Source organism: Ogataea philodendri (genome assembly GCF_020536065.1).
Source record: "Ogataea philodendri strain CBS6075 chromosome Unknown scaffold2, whole genome shotgun sequence".
NCBI lineage: Eukaryota > Fungi > Ascomycota > Pichiomycetes > Pichiales > Pichiaceae > Ogataea > Ogataea philodendri.
In genome coordinates this window covers 385,990-401,745 of record NW_025764020.1, presented here as the reverse complement: position 1 = coordinate 401,745, position 15,756 = coordinate 385,990, and the positions used below count along the sequence as shown (strand labels likewise).

The 15,756-nt window shown below is 51.2% G+C and overlaps 13 protein-coding genes across 13 annotated transcripts; 6 read left to right on the top strand and 7 right to left on the bottom strand.

Moving 5' to 3' along the window:
- Positions 1-258: 258 nt before the first annotated feature.
- On the top strand, positions 259-1,599 carry OGAPHI_003897 (uncharacterized protein; the record flags this gene model as incomplete). The annotated part of the gene is made up of 1 exon (XM_046204916.1): positions 259-1,599. One exon carries the CDS (start codon positions 259-261, stop codon positions 1,597-1,599), a length of 1,341 nt encoding a protein of 446 aa, XP_046060913.1.
- Positions 1,600-2,080: 481 nt separating this feature from the next.
- On the top strand, positions 2,081-4,423 carry OGAPHI_003894 (uncharacterized protein; the record flags this gene model as incomplete). The annotated part of the gene is made up of 2 exons (XM_046204913.1): positions 2,081-3,416; positions 3,519-4,423. The coding sequence occupies 2 exons, from the start codon at positions 2,081-2,083 to the stop codon at positions 4,421-4,423; spliced, it is 2,241 nt and encodes a 746-aa protein (XP_046060910.1).
- On the bottom strand, positions 2,351-2,854 carry OGAPHI_003896 (uncharacterized protein; the record flags this gene model as incomplete). Its single annotated transcript, XM_046204915.1, has 1 exon — positions 2,351-2,854. The coding sequence occupies one exon, from the start codon at positions 2,852-2,854 to the stop codon at positions 2,351-2,353; it is 504 nt and encodes a 167-aa protein (XP_046060912.1).
- Positions 3,566-4,195, bottom strand: OGAPHI_003895 (uncharacterized protein; the record flags this gene model as incomplete). The annotated part of the gene is made up of 1 exon (XM_046204914.1): positions 3,566-4,195. The coding sequence occupies one exon, from the start codon at positions 4,193-4,195 to the stop codon at positions 3,566-3,568; it is 630 nt and encodes a 209-aa protein (XP_046060911.1).
- On the bottom strand, positions 4,416-5,087 carry OGAPHI_003893 (uncharacterized protein; the record flags this gene model as incomplete). Its single annotated transcript, XM_046204912.1, has 1 exon — positions 4,416-5,087. The coding sequence occupies one exon, from the start codon at positions 5,085-5,087 to the stop codon at positions 4,416-4,418; it is 672 nt and encodes a 223-aa protein (XP_046060909.1).
- A 635-nt stretch (positions 5,088-5,722) lies between these two features.
- On the top strand, positions 5,723-8,767 carry OGAPHI_003890 (uncharacterized protein; the record flags this gene model as incomplete). Its single annotated transcript, XM_046204909.1, has 1 exon — positions 5,723-8,767. The coding sequence occupies one exon, from the start codon at positions 5,723-5,725 to the stop codon at positions 8,765-8,767; it is 3,045 nt and encodes a 1,014-aa protein (XP_046060906.1).
- On the bottom strand, positions 6,319-6,576 carry OGAPHI_003892 (uncharacterized protein; the record flags this gene model as incomplete). Its single annotated transcript, XM_046204911.1, has 1 exon — positions 6,319-6,576. One exon carries the CDS (start codon positions 6,574-6,576, stop codon positions 6,319-6,321), a length of 258 nt encoding a protein of 85 aa, XP_046060908.1.
- On the bottom strand, positions 6,898-8,493 carry OGAPHI_003891 (uncharacterized protein; the record flags this gene model as incomplete). The annotated part of the gene is made up of 3 exons (XM_046204910.1): positions 6,898-7,383; positions 7,889-8,117; positions 8,234-8,493. 3 exons carry the CDS (start codon positions 8,491-8,493, stop codon positions 6,898-6,900), a joined length of 975 nt encoding a protein of 324 aa, XP_046060907.1.
- Positions 8,768-9,003: 236 nt separating the features above from the next.
- Positions 9,004-10,584, bottom strand: OGAPHI_003889 (uncharacterized protein; the record flags this gene model as incomplete). The annotated part of the gene is made up of 1 exon (XM_046204908.1): positions 9,004-10,584. The coding sequence occupies one exon, from the start codon at positions 10,582-10,584 to the stop codon at positions 9,004-9,006; it is 1,581 nt and encodes a 526-aa protein (XP_046060905.1).
- On the top strand, positions 9,746-10,663 carry OGAPHI_003888 (uncharacterized protein; the record flags this gene model as incomplete). Its single annotated transcript, XM_046204907.1, has 2 exons — positions 9,746-10,215; positions 10,294-10,663. 2 exons carry the CDS (start codon positions 9,746-9,748, stop codon positions 10,661-10,663), a joined length of 840 nt encoding a protein of 279 aa, XP_046060904.1.
- A 30-nt stretch (positions 10,664-10,693) lies between these two features.
- OGAPHI_003887 (uncharacterized protein) lies at positions 10,694-12,217 on the top strand (the record flags this gene model as incomplete). The annotated part of the gene is made up of 1 exon (XM_046204905.1): positions 10,694-12,217. The coding sequence occupies one exon, from the start codon at positions 10,694-10,696 to the stop codon at positions 12,215-12,217; it is 1,524 nt and encodes a 507-aa protein (XP_046060903.1).
- Positions 12,218-12,610: 393 nt separating this feature from the next.
- On the bottom strand, positions 12,611-15,697 carry OGAPHI_003885 (uncharacterized protein; the record flags this gene model as incomplete). Its single annotated transcript, XM_046204903.1, has 1 exon — positions 12,611-15,697. One exon carries the CDS (start codon positions 15,695-15,697, stop codon positions 12,611-12,613), a length of 3,087 nt encoding a protein of 1,028 aa, XP_046060901.1.
- Positions 12,711-15,418, top strand: OGAPHI_003886 (uncharacterized protein; the record flags this gene model as incomplete). Its single annotated transcript, XM_046204904.1, has 4 exons — positions 12,711-12,763; positions 13,033-13,666; positions 13,770-14,458; positions 14,584-15,418. The coding sequence occupies 4 exons, from the start codon at positions 12,711-12,713 to the stop codon at positions 15,416-15,418; spliced, it is 2,211 nt and encodes a 736-aa protein (XP_046060902.1).
- Positions 15,698-15,756: the final 59 nt, after the last annotated feature.

Here is a 15,756-nt window from a genome sequence, read left to right as displayed (position 1 = left end):
GGCCGCAAATTGCCAATTTACTATTATTCTGCCCGCCGTGATCTCTTTAGATCAATATAATTAAGTAGAACTTAGAAAGGGGGCAGATCAGATCACAACAATTCTTCCCTGAATTTAGGAAAAACAGAAAACTAGCCCCATTGCAAACAGCCTTCCCAAACAACTATATATCCTGTGGAGATAGATCGATTGCAACCACCGACTACATTCGTTCTTTCCTTCCTTGTTTCCATCTGATTTTTGATTCCGTCACTCGTTATGTCCACTCTTGCTGCTGATCTCAACCATGCTCGGTCGCATTCCGACTCGACCAACTCCAAGTCCAGTGCTTACTACCAGATGACGCAGCCTCGCTCGCAAGAGTCTACGTTGATCCATGATTCCCAGCTCAAGAGATCGTTTGCAGATATGTCCGACTCCTTTACGTTGGTGTCTGACGCTCCGCCAAGTCCTCAAAACAAACGGTCCAAAACCGCGCCTTCCTCGCCTGTGCCGGAAACTCCAAAACTCTCGTTTGACGAACTGCCTTTGACTCCACCTTCGCACGGCGTTGTGTTGGGGTCTGTGTCGATCTCGACCCCGATCTCCTCGCCTCAAAATACCCTTGCGCAGTCGCCGGCGACTCCCCCATCCTCTGCCTCGGGGTCTCCTCGTCAGCTACCGATTCCTTTGAAACCGGCCGGCAAACTACATGCGTTCGAATCCGATTCCAGCTTTTTTTTCCCAGACACCTGTTACTCGTTCAATCTGCTTGGATCCGCAGCCCCAGAAAGCAACGAACGCGGCTGCATACTCGAACAACGCAATGAAGAATGGAGAGACTTCCACTCCAACAAGTGCAAACACGAAAACAGCGAACTGTTCAAGAAGTACAGAGAATATTGCTCCTCCATGCGGCTCAAGCCCACAAAACCAATTTCGCGTGTTTCCAAGCCGCTCCGCCCTAAGAAACCGGTCAAGATCGCAGCCTTCGTGGAGTCCCAATACCAGAAGTTCAACGGACTCGTCAACTACCCTTACTCTAATAACTACACCTACCAGACAACCGGATATCTCAAAGATGTGCAATTGCTCACCTCCTCCGCAAAACTCTACACTCCGCAACCGAAACACAGCTACGTCCCTGAAACAAGCGAGAACTTCAAGCTCCCAACACCAACAACAAGACTCCCGCCTATCTCAGCCTCCTCCATCATGATCCCTCCGCAGGAAGAGCACGAGTTCGCCCGCGTGGGCGTTTCCAAATTCATCAACACTTCGCTCGAAACTCCAGCTTCGCCACAGGCACATTTGCGCACCACCGCCACGCCCTCTGCCTCCTCCTCGTCCTACACTGGTGGCTCGCGCAAATGTATCTCCTGCCACTCTGCCCAATCGCCATGCTGGAGACCTTCGTGGTCCTCGTCCGAGGGCCAGCTCTGCAACTCCTGCGGCCTGCGTTACAAGAAGACCCGTGCCAGATGTCTCAACCCGCAATGCCTGCGCATTCCTGCCAAGGGAGAATGGACCTTGATGAAAAATAAGGGCAAAGTTATGGTCCAGGACCATTACGCATACAGATGTCTCCATTGCGACGGAGAAGTTGACGTTGACGAATAGTGTAAACGTGTGTAATTGTATACTTAGATTGCGACATTAATTTGAATAACCCGCCAAACACTAGTCATCGTCGTTGTAAAATAACGCTGGTTATTTCCCTCATAACATTGTCAAGCTTGAAATTCTCGCTTATGTAATTTTATCCGCGGTGTTGTATCTGGGTTTTACACTGGTGAAGGCTTGTTTGAGAAATCTGACTCAAACAAACGCCAAAAACGCAATGATTCCATGGGTACCCCACAGATCCAACGACCAAGTCCATTACGGCCATTTCCAAACATTATCCCCCCATCCTGAAATCCGGCCCCCTGTGACCCCCCACCGTAAACCAGACCGCAAATCTTGCTCCTCCTCTATATGCAAATTTTTTTCCAAAAAATCTCTCCCAGTTATTCTTCTTAATCCCTCACGAGAGCTGCCGCATAACGTTCTCTAGCGCGCCTATACCTTATATAACTAAGGTGTTCTCCCCACAGGGTGTATGTTTGTCCGTCAGGTTTCCCGCAACATCTGGTCCCATCGTCTTAGTCAGAAAAGCTATTCAATGGCCCCTTCTCTTGTCCAGCCCTCTGGATTCCCCAATGTTCCCTACGAATTTGAGAAATCTCTAACCTATCCCTCAAGGGCTCAGTCTCTTCTTGGGGCCACTTTGCTCTCCAAGATTCAGAATATCGACATCAACACTTGTTCACCAGATGCTCTCGATTCCTTCTTTGTGTGCGACCTGGGCGAGCTGAAACGGCTTGTCCGGTTATGGCGTGCGGAAATGCCTCGTGTCGAGCCATTCTACGCCGTCAAGTGCAACAGTGACCAAAAGTTGCTGCACACCTTGCTTCAGATGGATCTCGGGTTCGATTGTGCTTCCAAGACCGAAATCCAGCAGGTTTTGGCTCTTGGAGCAGACCCGGCAAGAATCATCTATGCGAACCCGTGCAAAGCTGTGCCTTATATTCGGTATGCCAGGGAAAACAACGTCAACATGACCACCGTTGATAACCTGGACGAATTGCACAAAATTGCCCAGTTTCACCCAGACTGCGAGCTGCTGATTCGGATCAGAACCGACGACTCCGAAGCCACCTGTCCCCTGTCCGTCAAGTTCGGTGCCTCTTTGCAGGAGGCCCGTCAATTGGTCCAGGAATGCGCCAACTTGAAGCTCAACCTGACAGGAGTGGCTTTCCACGTTGGTTCCGGTTGCAACAACCTTGCAACCATCGATACCGCCGTCAGAGACTCCAGAATGATTTTTGACCATGCCTCAAGACTCGGATTCGACCTGAAAATGCTCGACATTGGCGGAGGTTTCTCCAAGTCGACTTTCCAGGCCTCTGCAGCAGTGTTCAGAACGGCACTCAACACCCATTTTGCAGCTCAGGAATTCCCCGATCTTCAGATCATCTCCGAGCTGGGGAGATTTTTGGCTGCTTCTTGCTTTACCCTCGCTGTCAATGTCACTTCGAAACGCTCGGACGCTTTCCAGGAGCGGATTTACGTTAACGACGGTGTTTACGGCAATTTGAACTGCATTTTGTTCGATCATCAGGAAGTTGAGCCCAAGGTGCTTACTTCCAACGGCAAGTTTGTGTTCCACTCAAATTACAACCACTCTGAAAAGGAATTGGCCGATTCGTCCAAGACCTATTCGGTGTGGGGACCAACTTGCGACGGATTGGACTGCATTGCGCCAAACTGCAAGTTGTCGCAGAACGTTGCGATCGGCGATTGGATCTACTTCAAGAACTCCGGCGCATACACGTCTGCGGCTGCCACCAATTTTAACGGGTTCACCTCCCAGAACGAGTGTTTATATATCGATAGTAGTTATTGATGCTAAAAAAAAAGTTATTTTTCTTATCTCTAGATTGTTATCATGGTGAAAAGTATGCCGATGAATATCTAAATCCCCCACTAACCTGCAGGAGTTTTGTGCTGTTACGGAATTGACATTGACGCTGTTGCAGGATGGCTAGGGTCCTACGGTGGAGAGGACTCGGCAAGCGACGTTTCTCGTGGTCTGTTTGCAGGCCACGTTGGTATCCCACGTATGCTGAAAATGCTTGACAGGTACAACATCAAAGGTACCTGGTTTATCCCGGGCCATTCGCTGGAGACGTTCCCCGAGGAGTGTGCCATGATCAGAGACGCTGGCCACGAGATTGGACTCCACGGATATTCCCATGAAAACCCGACCGACATGACGTTGGAGCAGCAGAAAGACGTGCTCGACAAGACTTTCAAGCTGCTGACCGATTTCTGCGGTAAACCCCCCACCGGATCTGTTGCTCCGTGGTGGGAGACGAGCCAGGCCGGAGTGGAGATGCTGCTGGACTACGGAATCGAGTATGATCACTCCATGTCGCACCACGACTGCCAATGCTACTGGTTCCGCACAGGCGACACCTGGACCAAGATCGACTACTCGAAAAAGGCCGAGGAGTGGATGAAACCGCTCCAAAGAGGAGAAGAAACAGGACTCGTTGAAATTCCGGGCAATTGGTACATTGACGATCTGCCTCCAATGATGTTCATCAAGAACAGTGCAGATGGATACGGGTGGGCAAACCCGCGCGATATCGAGGACATTTGGCGAGACCATTTCGACTATTTCTATAGGGAATACGACGAGTTCGTGTTCCCGATCACGTGCCACCCCGATGTTTCGGGCCGCCCCCACGTTCTGCTGATGCACGAGCGGCTGATCGAGCACATCAACAAGCATGAAGGCGTGGAGTGGTTGACCATGGACCAGGTCAACAAGGACTTTAGGGCCAGAAACCAGCCTCCGGCCGGAGCGAAGCTGCCAGCTACCAACGCGACTACCTGAGTTTCGGTCTCCCCCCACTCAACACCGAGTCGTCCTCGCGGGTCCTTTTTCCGTTTAGAATCCCTAAATCCACGTACATGCTGCTATTAGCCTCGTCTAGTTGTAGGAGCTGGTCGTTTAGCTCGTCGTCCGCCTCGCCCTGCTCGTTGAGGTGCACTTCCACGTCGCGGGGGGACTCCGTGAGCTCCTCTTCGGACTCGGACTCGTGATAGTTGGAGGTTGCGGCGATTCTGTTGTTGATTTCCTTTATGGCTGATTGTAGATGCTGGTGGGGGCTCAGATCTGCGAACGACTGGAAGAGCGGGTTGTTGCACGGGCCCTGCACGGGCCACAGCTCGCACTCGATGGCCGGCTGCTGCAGGTCTGATCCTTCTATCACGTTGAGATAGATGTGGGGCCCTCGAAGTCCGACCAACGCCACGGCCTCGTAGGGGATTTCGAAGCTCAGATCTGCGGCGGGGACGTGGAACAGGAGGTACTCGTTCAGCACGAACACCCACGTCTCGAGGTCTATGGAGAGCCCGTTTGTGCTGGTGAGACTGTGGCGGTCGATTGGATTGATGTGGGGGAAAGGAAGTTGGATTTGATTTGAAGGGGTCAGCGTGCCGTTAAGACGCAGTTTCCAGGTCTCAGAGCCGTAGAAAAGCACACAGTCATCTTCCATGTACTCCTGTGGGGCGGTGAGCTGGTAGTTGCGGAAAAGGTGGGTGTTCTCGACGGTCGGAAGATGGGGAACAGGTCTCACAAAGGCCATTACAGGAAAAAAATTCAATCCCACGAGGAAAAAAAAAACATGCTGGGTTAATTAAAAGTGGGGGTCAACAGACCAAATCAAAGGTGTGGGTTTTATCCGTGCACCGCGAGACGTCTAGTGGATGTGATCGGACTCCCTGCGTGTGATTGACCCGAATTGGCAAGGGCGGTGCCCTGTATTCGTACAGGATTTGGCCCTGTCCCTTTTAAAACTACATGAAACATGAAGCTTTATTGTGTTATGAAGCTCGGTGAAAGTACGAGATTAAGTAATCCCTTTAGAAGATGTCACGCAGACATAACCTGGCAGATTATAGCTCTTGTCCTTTAGATATTGCCCACACTGCAATCTAAATAACATTATATTCTGCACGACTTATTTCTAGACATCACATTTGCATGCATACAATTAACCGATTTGGGGAACACCATGTTTTGATTTATTTAGATCAATCTTGTTTTAAGTGTGTTTTGTGGTGTATATAATTCTGAGCAAACCCGCAATCGTAGTTTCATCCCCTTTATATCCCCCTTCTTTTCCCCAGCATGACTGCCGGCACAGCATGTGCTACTTATGGAACAAGAAAACCTTCGCATCATGTTCCTTCTCCACTCAGTTTCCTCAGACAAAGAAGCATCTCCTCCTCTAATGCCTCAGTAAAGATAGGAGCTCCCCCCACTTTCCGGTCCCCTAAACAGCAGAACGACCACGACACCGTCTCTGTGTCTTCCAAATCGTCCACCCTGTCTCTCAGCAGACGCAACTCCAGCATCTCGTCAAATCAGAGCTCCCCTTACAAGCGGCCAAGCGTCGTCACAAGCACCACCATAGATAGAAAGAAAAACAAGATCTCGTACGACGAAAACTGCTGCTTCTGCGAGGAGCCGCTGCTCAACGTTTTTGATGGAGAGACACTGCTGGACATGTCTTGCGGCCATCACTGCCACTTCCAATGCTACTCCGAGCTGTTCGACTCGCCAGGGTCGGGAAAATCAAAAGTATACTGTCCTATCTGCGGCACATCCAACACTTTCAACGACGACGAAATCAACGACAACATCATCAGAAACAGACTCTTAACATCAACTTCCTGCGAGTTCAACCAGGACATTTTTGCATCCACCCCTGCCACTTTGGCCAATCAACTGATTACTCCTTTGGCACCGACCCAGGTCCATCTGACTCCACTCACGCCTGTTGCGCAGACATTTCCTGAGTTCCGGTGTCCTTCTCCAAGAACACAGCCGCTGTTTCTGGAGTCTCCGGTCATCTCCACGTTCCCATCTCGGATTTCTGCCAAACAGTCGGACTCCAGGTTCTCTCTGGGATCGTTGGCAGAAGCCAAGGTGGAAGTGGTGCCCGAATTCTCGAAAATCATCTTGCTAAACGAACACACCATACCCAAATACTACGATCTTTCGTGTGTCATGAACATCAAGTCGCTCGATTACGAGCCGTCTTTGCTTAATTTGCCCGAGAAGGAGAAAGAACGCGAGCTCAAGAGCAAGGAGATCATTACCAAGGAGCTGATCCACAACTTTGAGTCCAAGCTACCAATGCATATCGATCTGGACGTTGCCAACCTTGGTTTCTTGGTGCTCTTTGATATTTTTGAGTGTGTCACCGTCAAGGGAACCAGATACGAACGTGCACATGTGTACTTCTTTGACCAGCGTTTGGTGGTTCTCAACAGCGTCGGCGACGAGCTGATCCAGAACGTTTATCTCGTTGACAAGTTGTCGTCCGTTTTTGAAAACGAGTCGAGTCTGGACATCACTCTCAATCTTGCCAGTCTGAGTGTTCCAGAAGTGGAGCTCACGAGCGACAACAAGCTGATCCACGACAAATGGATGAAGATGCTTTCAAAGTTTGTTGTGCGCATGCAGAGACAGGCCCGTTCCAACAGAGAAAATCCGTTTGTTGCACAGGATCCGTTTTCCGACGCAGAGTTCACTCCGTTTAACCTGTTCTCCAAAGACCTCATCAGCTTCTCCAAGGAGGTTCCATTGATCCAGATGTCCACCAACGCCTGGGGACTCCTGACCCGCAACGAGAAGGTGATTCCGAACGAGGTGTTGAAGTACAGCCGGCTCGTTTCCAAGGGACTGGACCTGCCAATGGGTTTTTTGAAAAGACAGATTTCCAAGCCGGACTCAAACCCGCTGGTTTTGATCCTGGTGGTGCCAATCGTCAACAACAGTACCACCTGTCTGGACGACGCCGAATACACGGCCGAAATCCGGCAGCTAATTACCGAAGTACTGGAAGATTTGCAACCAGAAGACAAACTGGGCATTGTTCTCCAGGGAAACAAGCGTCCTGACTCGCAATTGGGCAACTACTACGGCTGCATGTCTCCTCTATGGGAGGGCTGGAGACAGATCATCTCCACGATCGAATGCTACACCCCTGTGGACGGCGACGAGGTGCTGGACGAGAACTACAGCTCGTGGCAGGACGGGCTCAAGTACGTGCAATTGCTGTCGACAACGAGTTTCTCCAGTTCAGATACCAGTGTCCACGAGATTGTGTTCATCAACACCGAGAGACTGAAGAACGAACATTACTTTGACCAAACAGCAACCGCTGACCAGCTCTGGGGCCACGCGTCCAGGAAGACCAGAAAGCCTGTTCCTGAGATCATTTCCCAGTTATGTGATCAGCACAACGTCACGTTCCACTCGGTCTCACTCTTTGACGAGTACACTTACCATCCGCAGGAGGTGTTGCAACACTACCATGCTTTGCTGGGCACCGGCAACCATCAGCCACGGGGATGCGTGGAACAACATCTTGCTCTGGACCTTGACAATCTGCACGCGCTTCTGAAGCGGCTGGTTAGTCGGTTCCATGATGTTTCCATCAGCAATCTCCAGACACGGCTGGATGTGTGCAAAGGTGTCACCATCACCGAATTTGAGAACCAGGGACAATTGGAGCCTGTTGATTACGGCAACTCGGTTAAGGTGCTGGACCTGCACAACGTGTACAGCAGTTTCGAGAAGTCGGTGATGATGAAGGTGCGGATCGACCTGTCGTCACTGTCTGTTCGGGACCTGCGGCAAGGCGTCAAGCTGGACCTGATGAAATCCACCACCAAACTCAAGCTGTACTCTGGGACCAAACAGATGCACGACGTGACCAGCATCAAACTTTCGTTGAACGACAGCGGTGCAGACACCACTACGCTGCCATTGAACCTGCTGGTGACGAATCCAGGACTGTACGAGACACAGTTCAGCGTTCCTATCCATCCAAGACTCTCTGCCATGAAAGACGCGGTATTTGTGAAACGGCAGACAGAACTGCTCATCATCGGCACTCTTGTGAACGAGGTGTTCATCAAGAAGACTTACAGCCACTCTGAGAAGGAGGAGGTGCGTGCAAGCCTCAAGAGCATGGTAAACAAGGTTTGGGAGCTGGTTAAGTCGTGCAACAGCACCAACACCAGCAACGTCAAGGGGCTCGAACAGTGGTCCGAGGCGCTCAACGACGAGTTTCAGGAAATCATCGAAGGGTACACCATGCGCAACTACTATCTGAGCAACTCGCGGTGTCTGGCAAAGTATTTCCAGTTAGTTTTAAGTTAAGGACGCTCGCTAGAAAAAAAAATGTAGAAGCAAAAAAAGGGGTCGACAGGGAATTGAACCCTGGACCTCCTGCTCCCAAAGCAGGAATCATACCACTAGACTACCGACCCGGTTGTTGTAGGGAGAGTAAACCACACGTATATGCCGTATTGGCACAGGCCTTCCCTATCACCAAAACGGAACTCCAACGACTCCTACTCGGTTCCAGAATCATCATTCCAAGCTATGTAATCAAACTAGTGCATTCCGCGATCCGCCGTTCTTGGCTTGGCACGAATAATATTATCCACTCTCAATAACACCTCTGCTGCCTCGGAGGCAGACGACACAACGGCCCGTTTCAGCTTGTAGCTCTCCACGATTCCCAGGCTTCTCATGTCGTCGACCGACCCGTCGTTCAGGTTGAGTCCCGAGCTGGTCATCCCACTGTAGATGGACGACCGCAGACGCGAAACAAGCTCGCTGGAGTCGTATCCCGCATTGTCGCACAATATCGACGGAAGCTGTCTCAGGGCTCTGGCGTAGGCTTCCACGGCTAGCGACTTTTTGCCGCTCTCCTTCTGGGCGGCCTGTTCCACCGCGCGGGCCATGTTCATCTCGGAACACCCGCCTCCCAGCACCGTCCGGGTCTCTCTAGTGGTTTGTGATAGCACCGAAAGAGCGTCGTGAAGAGATCTGTCTGCCTCGTCCAGCACCTGCTCGGTGGCTCCTCTGAGCACGATCGTGCAGGCCTGGCCTTCAGCAACGCCCGAGAACTTGGTCATGACGTCCTCGCCAATAATCACCTCTTCAATCGAGTCGCAGTACCCGAGCTTGACTTTTTCTGGGTTGTCGAACGTGGAAGCCACCTCACCGCCGGTGACCAACGCGAGTCTCTCCACACCTTCGAAATCGGCGTGCTCGATGGTGGCAATCCCCGCGTCGCTAAACAGCTGTTCGGGCCAGTCGTAGATCAGCTGTCTGTTGACGAAACAGTTGATGCCGAACTTCTGGATCTTTTCCACCTTGGCCTTCATCTTCTCCTTCTCTGCCCGCTCCAGCTCGGCCAGTTTGCTTGTGGCGTCGACCTTGAACTTGGCTCCGAAGATCTTCACCTTGTCTGTGTCCATTGAGGTATTAGCAATCAGGATTTTCGCGTTTTTCAAAACCTTGGCCTGGCCAACGCCAAACCGCTTGTCCAAAATAAACCCTTCGTCCAGAAACGAGTCCGACAGCTTGCCGCCGACTTTCTTGATGATCTGGATCCGGTCCAGGTTCGTGGAGCCGCCCAGTCTCAGAATGGCGTCGACCGCCAGCTTGGCAAAGTACTCCTTGTCCTGCGACAAAATCTTGGACGACAAAGTGGTCTTGGCGATATCCGTAAGGTCTTTTCTGAATTTGGCCTTGTCGTCGACGTTGTTGACTGCCAAGCCCTCGAGCTCCTTCAAAGCGGCCCGCGACGCGATTCTGTAGCCCTCGATGATGGTTTGCGGATGGATCTTTTGGTCAACGAGCTTTTCCGCCTCTCTAAGCAGCTCGGCGCCCAGAACAGTCACCGACGTGGTTCCGTCGCCAACTTCATCGTCCTGCACCTTGGCCACATTGACCAACACCTTGGCGGCCGGGTTGTCGAACGGAATCGCCTTCAAGATCGTGGCACCGTCGTTAGTGACCAACGAGTCTCCAGAAGAAGCAGACTGCAAAAGCTTATCCATCCCCTTGGGACCCAAGGTGGACTTCACCAAATCCCCCACCGCAATGGCACCGACGAACGACGATAGCCGCGCGTTCTCAGCACGCTCCTCAGTGACCTGGTCTCCAAAAATATTGACCGACATTAAAGAAAAGAAAATTGGAAGAAAACCAATTTTTCCCTCGACGCGTCGCAGTCTCATCTTTGGCCAAACGAAAAAATAATCGTTTTTATTCCTATTTGTTTTGTACTCCATGCCGCAGGAAACTCTCAGCGAACGGCTCGAACGCCATCAGGAACTGTTTAACAAGATAGACACGCAGCATAATGGTAAGTTCACGCTCGAGGACTTCGAAAAAGCGCTACATTACACAGACCATCCTTTGAAAGACTCCCATTTCGCAATTTCCCAAATCTACAAGTCGCTAGCCGGCCAGGACGCGGCCAGCGATTGGATCAGTTTCGAGAAGTTCAACCAGTATCTGATGAGTGCCGAGGCACAGCTGGCAACGGGGTTTCAGAACGTGGACCTGGATCATGACGGTATAGTCACAAAGAAAGACGTGGAGTCTTATTTGATAAAACTCGGGTTACAACCAACACCCACAGAACTGGACGTTTTTTTCCAGAAACTCGACTCTGAAAACAGGGGATACGTCACTTTCGAGATGTTCAGAGACGGACTGTTGTTCATCCCGCGGCTGGAAGGGTCGCGGATCCGCACTGCGTTCAAGTTCCTCAACGACGAAATGGAGAGCATTTCTTCGGACGGAGACGTCACCGTTAGCGACGACGTGCTGAAAAGCGTGGGCTATTTCCTCGCGGGCGGGCTTTCTGGTGTCGTGTCCAGAACGTGCACTGCTCCGTTCGACCGGGTCAAGGTGTTCCTGATTGCCAGAACAGACCTGTCTTCCACGCTGCTGAATAACAAACGACAATTACAAAACCAAATCGAGGAAAAACTGCATCACCACGTTTCCAAAAAGAAAATCCAGTCTCCCCTGATCCGCGCAGCTAAAACATTATACAAACAGGGAGGTGTTCGGGCGTTCTATGTTGGAAACGGGCTCAACGTCTTAAAAGTGTTCCCAGAAAGTGCCATTAAATTTGGCTCTTTTGAGGCTACCAAAAAGTTTTTATGCGGTGTCGAAGGCGTGGACGACGTCTCGAAGCTGTCCAAGCTTTCTACATACGCAGCCGGAGGAATTGGCGGAGTGATGGCGCAAATCAGCGTCTATCCTATCGACACTCTGAAATACCGTGTCCAGTGCGCTTCTTTGGATTCCAAAGAAAAGGGTAACCGGCTGCTGCTCAAGACCGCCAAAGACATGTTCCAGGAGGGCGGGCTTCGCATCTTCTACAGAGGCCTGGGTCTCGGGGTGGGAGGAATGTTCCCGTACGCTGCATTGGATTTAGGAACCTTCACGACGGTGAAGAAATGGTACATCAGGAAGACGGCTGAGAAACAGAACTGTCCATTGGAGGACGTTGTCATTCCAAACTATCTTGTACTGACGCTGGGTGCGATGAGTGGAACTTTCGGAGCCACCATGGTGTATCCGATCAACTTGTTGCGAACGCGATTGCAAGCCCAGGGCACTTTTGCGCATCCATACACATACAATGGCTTTTTCGATGTTTTCAAACAAACTGTCCAGCGCGAAGGTGTTCCTGGTCTTTTCAAGGGTCTTGTTCCCAATCTTGCCAAGGTTGCTCCGGCGGTTTCCATCAGCTACCTGATGTACGAGAACCTCAAGGTGCTATTTAAGTTGGAGTAAATATATTCTATAAAGATTCAACAACATAAGAAGTCGCACTATTTGGCTTCGGTGTAAAAACATTCAACAACCGGGTCGGTAGTCTAGTGGTATGATTCCTGCTTTGGGAGCAGGAGGTCCAGGGTTCAATTCCCTGTCGACCCCTTTTTTTGTTTCGACAAAATATTTTTTTCGCAGGTGGTGGCAGCATACAACCGGACAATTGTCGTGACGCCAGGAGTCGCAGGTGGCTGTGCTAAAGTGCAGCTTCTCAGTGTTGCCATCACCTATTGGTTTCTGTTTTTTGCATTCCAAGTCCCAACAATTGGCCCGACCCGCTGTTTTCGTCTTCCTCCTTGCTATTTTAAATATATCAGCTCTTTAATACTTTAATCAACTACCTGAATTAAATATCTAGTAAACTTCCAAAACGTATCTGCCGTCCTCCTTCAGCTCCTCGACCTCCTTGGCAGTGTCGATCTTGACGCCTCTCTTCTCAGCGTCGGCAATCAGAATGTCCTCCAAACAAGCAGTAATGTCTGGAACAGGCCAAGTTGGTCCACACAGGTAGAAGTGGCCGTTCTTGGCCATCATCAGGTCGGTCAACTCGGTCAGGTTCTCTCTGATCTTATTCTGGATGTAAACCTTCTGTTTCTGGTCTCTGGAGAAGGCTGCTCCCACATATGTGACAATTCCAGAGTTCAAATAAGCTTCCCAGTACTCACCGTACAAGTACTCCTGTCTCTTATGTCTGGATCCCAGATACAAGTAGATCTCGCCGATGTCGTGGCCCTGGCTCTTCTGGTAGAATCTCTCCTCGACAAACGCCTTGAAAGGAGCCAATCCAGTACCCAGACCGGCCATGATGATTGGCTGGGTGGTGAGTGGTGGCAGCTTCATGATCGACGGCTTGACAGAAACAACAAGCTCCTGACCGATCTTGAGGTCGCTCAGATACTTGGAACACTGTCCGTATCTGGTTCTGCCCTTCTTGTCGGTCCAGTCGACCACAACAACCAGCAAATGGACCTCGTTAGGATGCATCTTCTGAGACGACGCAATCGAGTACTCTCTTCTCTTCAAAGGAGGAATCAACTGCACAAGCTCCTCTGCAGACGGTCTGGCGCTCGGGAACAGCTCAAAGATGTCCACGTAGTTGTAGAACTCCTCGTCCTGGTACACCTTGAGCAGCTCTGCTCCGTCAGCACTGCCCAGTTTTGTGAGCGTCGTTTTTTCCTCAGAGTCGGTAGCATACTCGGCCAGAGACTCGAAGAACCGTTTTGGCGGCTTTCCAAGCAGGTCCAGGTTCTCAATAAGCGCCTGTCTGACGGTTCTGACCTCGAAAATGGACTCGTGTTCCTTCGAGACCACCTGGACAAGCGAGTCTGCGTCCAAGCCGTAAGACTCGATAAACTGGTCAACAACCTCCGGCGTGTTTCTTCCGTGAACACCAAGGGCCTCTCCGATGTTGTAAGTGAGACCGGTTCCCGACACGTCGAACTCGATGTGGAAGATGTTACGGTCGTAGTCCGTTGGGGTGAGTCTCTTGTTCTCCTTGACCTTGACGACAAAGTTCTCGATTGGCAAGTCCGGACGCAGCGACGACGAAACGCCGTACGCCTCCTTGAACATCAGCTTACGGGCAAGCTCTGTCTTGGAGTCCACCTTGACTGCGGTGGTGTCCACAAACTTTTCTCTTGGGTTTGGCTCGAACGAAGTCTCGACAAAGTCGACAAAATCGGTCTCTTCCTCCTCTGGCTGCTCCACCTCCTTGATGGTCACCTCCAGAACGTGTTTGTCGATCTTCTCGACAACATCAGCAATGACAGACGCCAACAGCTCGGCCTCGCTGCCAAATGCTTGCAGAATCTTGGTCACAATTGCTCCCGTGTCGAGCTCTGGGAAAGCGTGTTTCCAGAACGCGACCTGGATCGCGATCGACGCAGTGCGGCCCTTGGTGGCCTCTTCTTCGCCCACACCGTTCAGATCAACCACCTTGAGCGTTCTGTGCTGTGCCACAAGGTTGGTCTTGAACTTGGCAGACAGAGTCTTTTCCACAAACTTGGTCTCCTCGAACTTCTCGTCGGCGCTGTTGATCACCAACAACGTTCCAGACTCTTTCAGGTTCTTCAAAACATCGAGCTCGTTCAGAATGTTGACGTTCTCAACAACAACCACGTCCAGAGCGTCTCCGCTGCCGGAACCAGCCTGGATATCGGCAGAGAACACACCCGAGTCCAAGCTGTTGTCGAACTTGGGCCGGTACCGGATGTCCAAGTCTGGGATCAGTGACAGCGAGTGTGCGATCTTGCTAGGCACGTCCACATAAATAGAGTTGTCGGCGGCCAAGAACTGGAACCGGGAGCCGGACTCTGGCACTTTGGAAGCCAGGTACTCGAGCTCGGCAACCGACTCGTCGGCAACCTTCAGGAACCGCTGGTTCACGTACAAGGCCGCTTGGACGTCGAGCTTGAGGCCATTGATACCGCCGTAGTTCTCGCCAACAACAACAATCTTCTTGGCAGAGGCAGGAACAACCTCGACGAATCTGGCAACCTCGAACGGAAGAGCCACTCTCACAAGCACGTGGGCCAGGTTGAGCTTCTTCAGAACGGCGGTCTCGGCACTGCTGTACGCAACGTAGACCACGTCTGCGTTCTTGGAGCCAAAGTACTCGAACGGAGCGTAATTGGTAGCAAGAACCTCGTTCAGCACACTCAGAGCCAGAGACAGTCTGGAAGCAGCAGGAGCAAGCTGGATCTTGCCGTTAAGCTTCTCATACAGCTCCTCGGCAACAGGCTTGATCTTTTCGTTCGACAACGAGCCCGTGACGGTCTGGTTGCTCTTGATGAACTCCAGCCCGTCAAACAGATGCACCGTGGTGACGTTGAGTTTGGCGAGCACGTTGGCCAAGATCGCAAAGTGCTGGGCCTCCACGGCGTTCAGCGAGTGCAACACAGGCAGTTTCAGGTTCTTGGCAATGGTCAGAGCCTTGGAGTAGTGCGAAACGAGCTTGCCCGACTCAAAGTCGTAATCCAGGCTGGCAACGTTCAAGGAAAGAGCCAGGTTATGGTGGTTCTGGCTATTCTGGAGCAAAACAGGCTCCATATAAGCCAAACCGGAGCTTGGAACAATCACAGAAACAGGCTCTCCGTCGGTGCTTTGGTTCAGGTACCCCAAAACAAGGTTACCGCAGCCAGATCTAACGTCCAGACTGTATAGTTCAGGAACCTTGTTGTAAAGGTTTTTCCGGTTGAGTCTGGTCCACAGACCAAGCAAAGACCGTCTGTCAGAGACCTCCTGGTGGCCCAGCAGCTCGTAGTTGAAGATCTTGTTGTTCAACAGATAGATAGCAGACAGAAGAACGTTGAAAGGAGACGTCAAAATACGACCCTTGAGCTCGTACGGGTCCAAAGGAAGCCCGAACGGAGAACTGATCGTTGCGGATGATAGAGCAATAGACGTCGTGATCGACGCTTCTTTCTCAGAAATCGAAGGCATGGTTGATCAAATAATTAGATTAGTTATTTTATTCGTATCAGTTTTTCATACACCGGGGT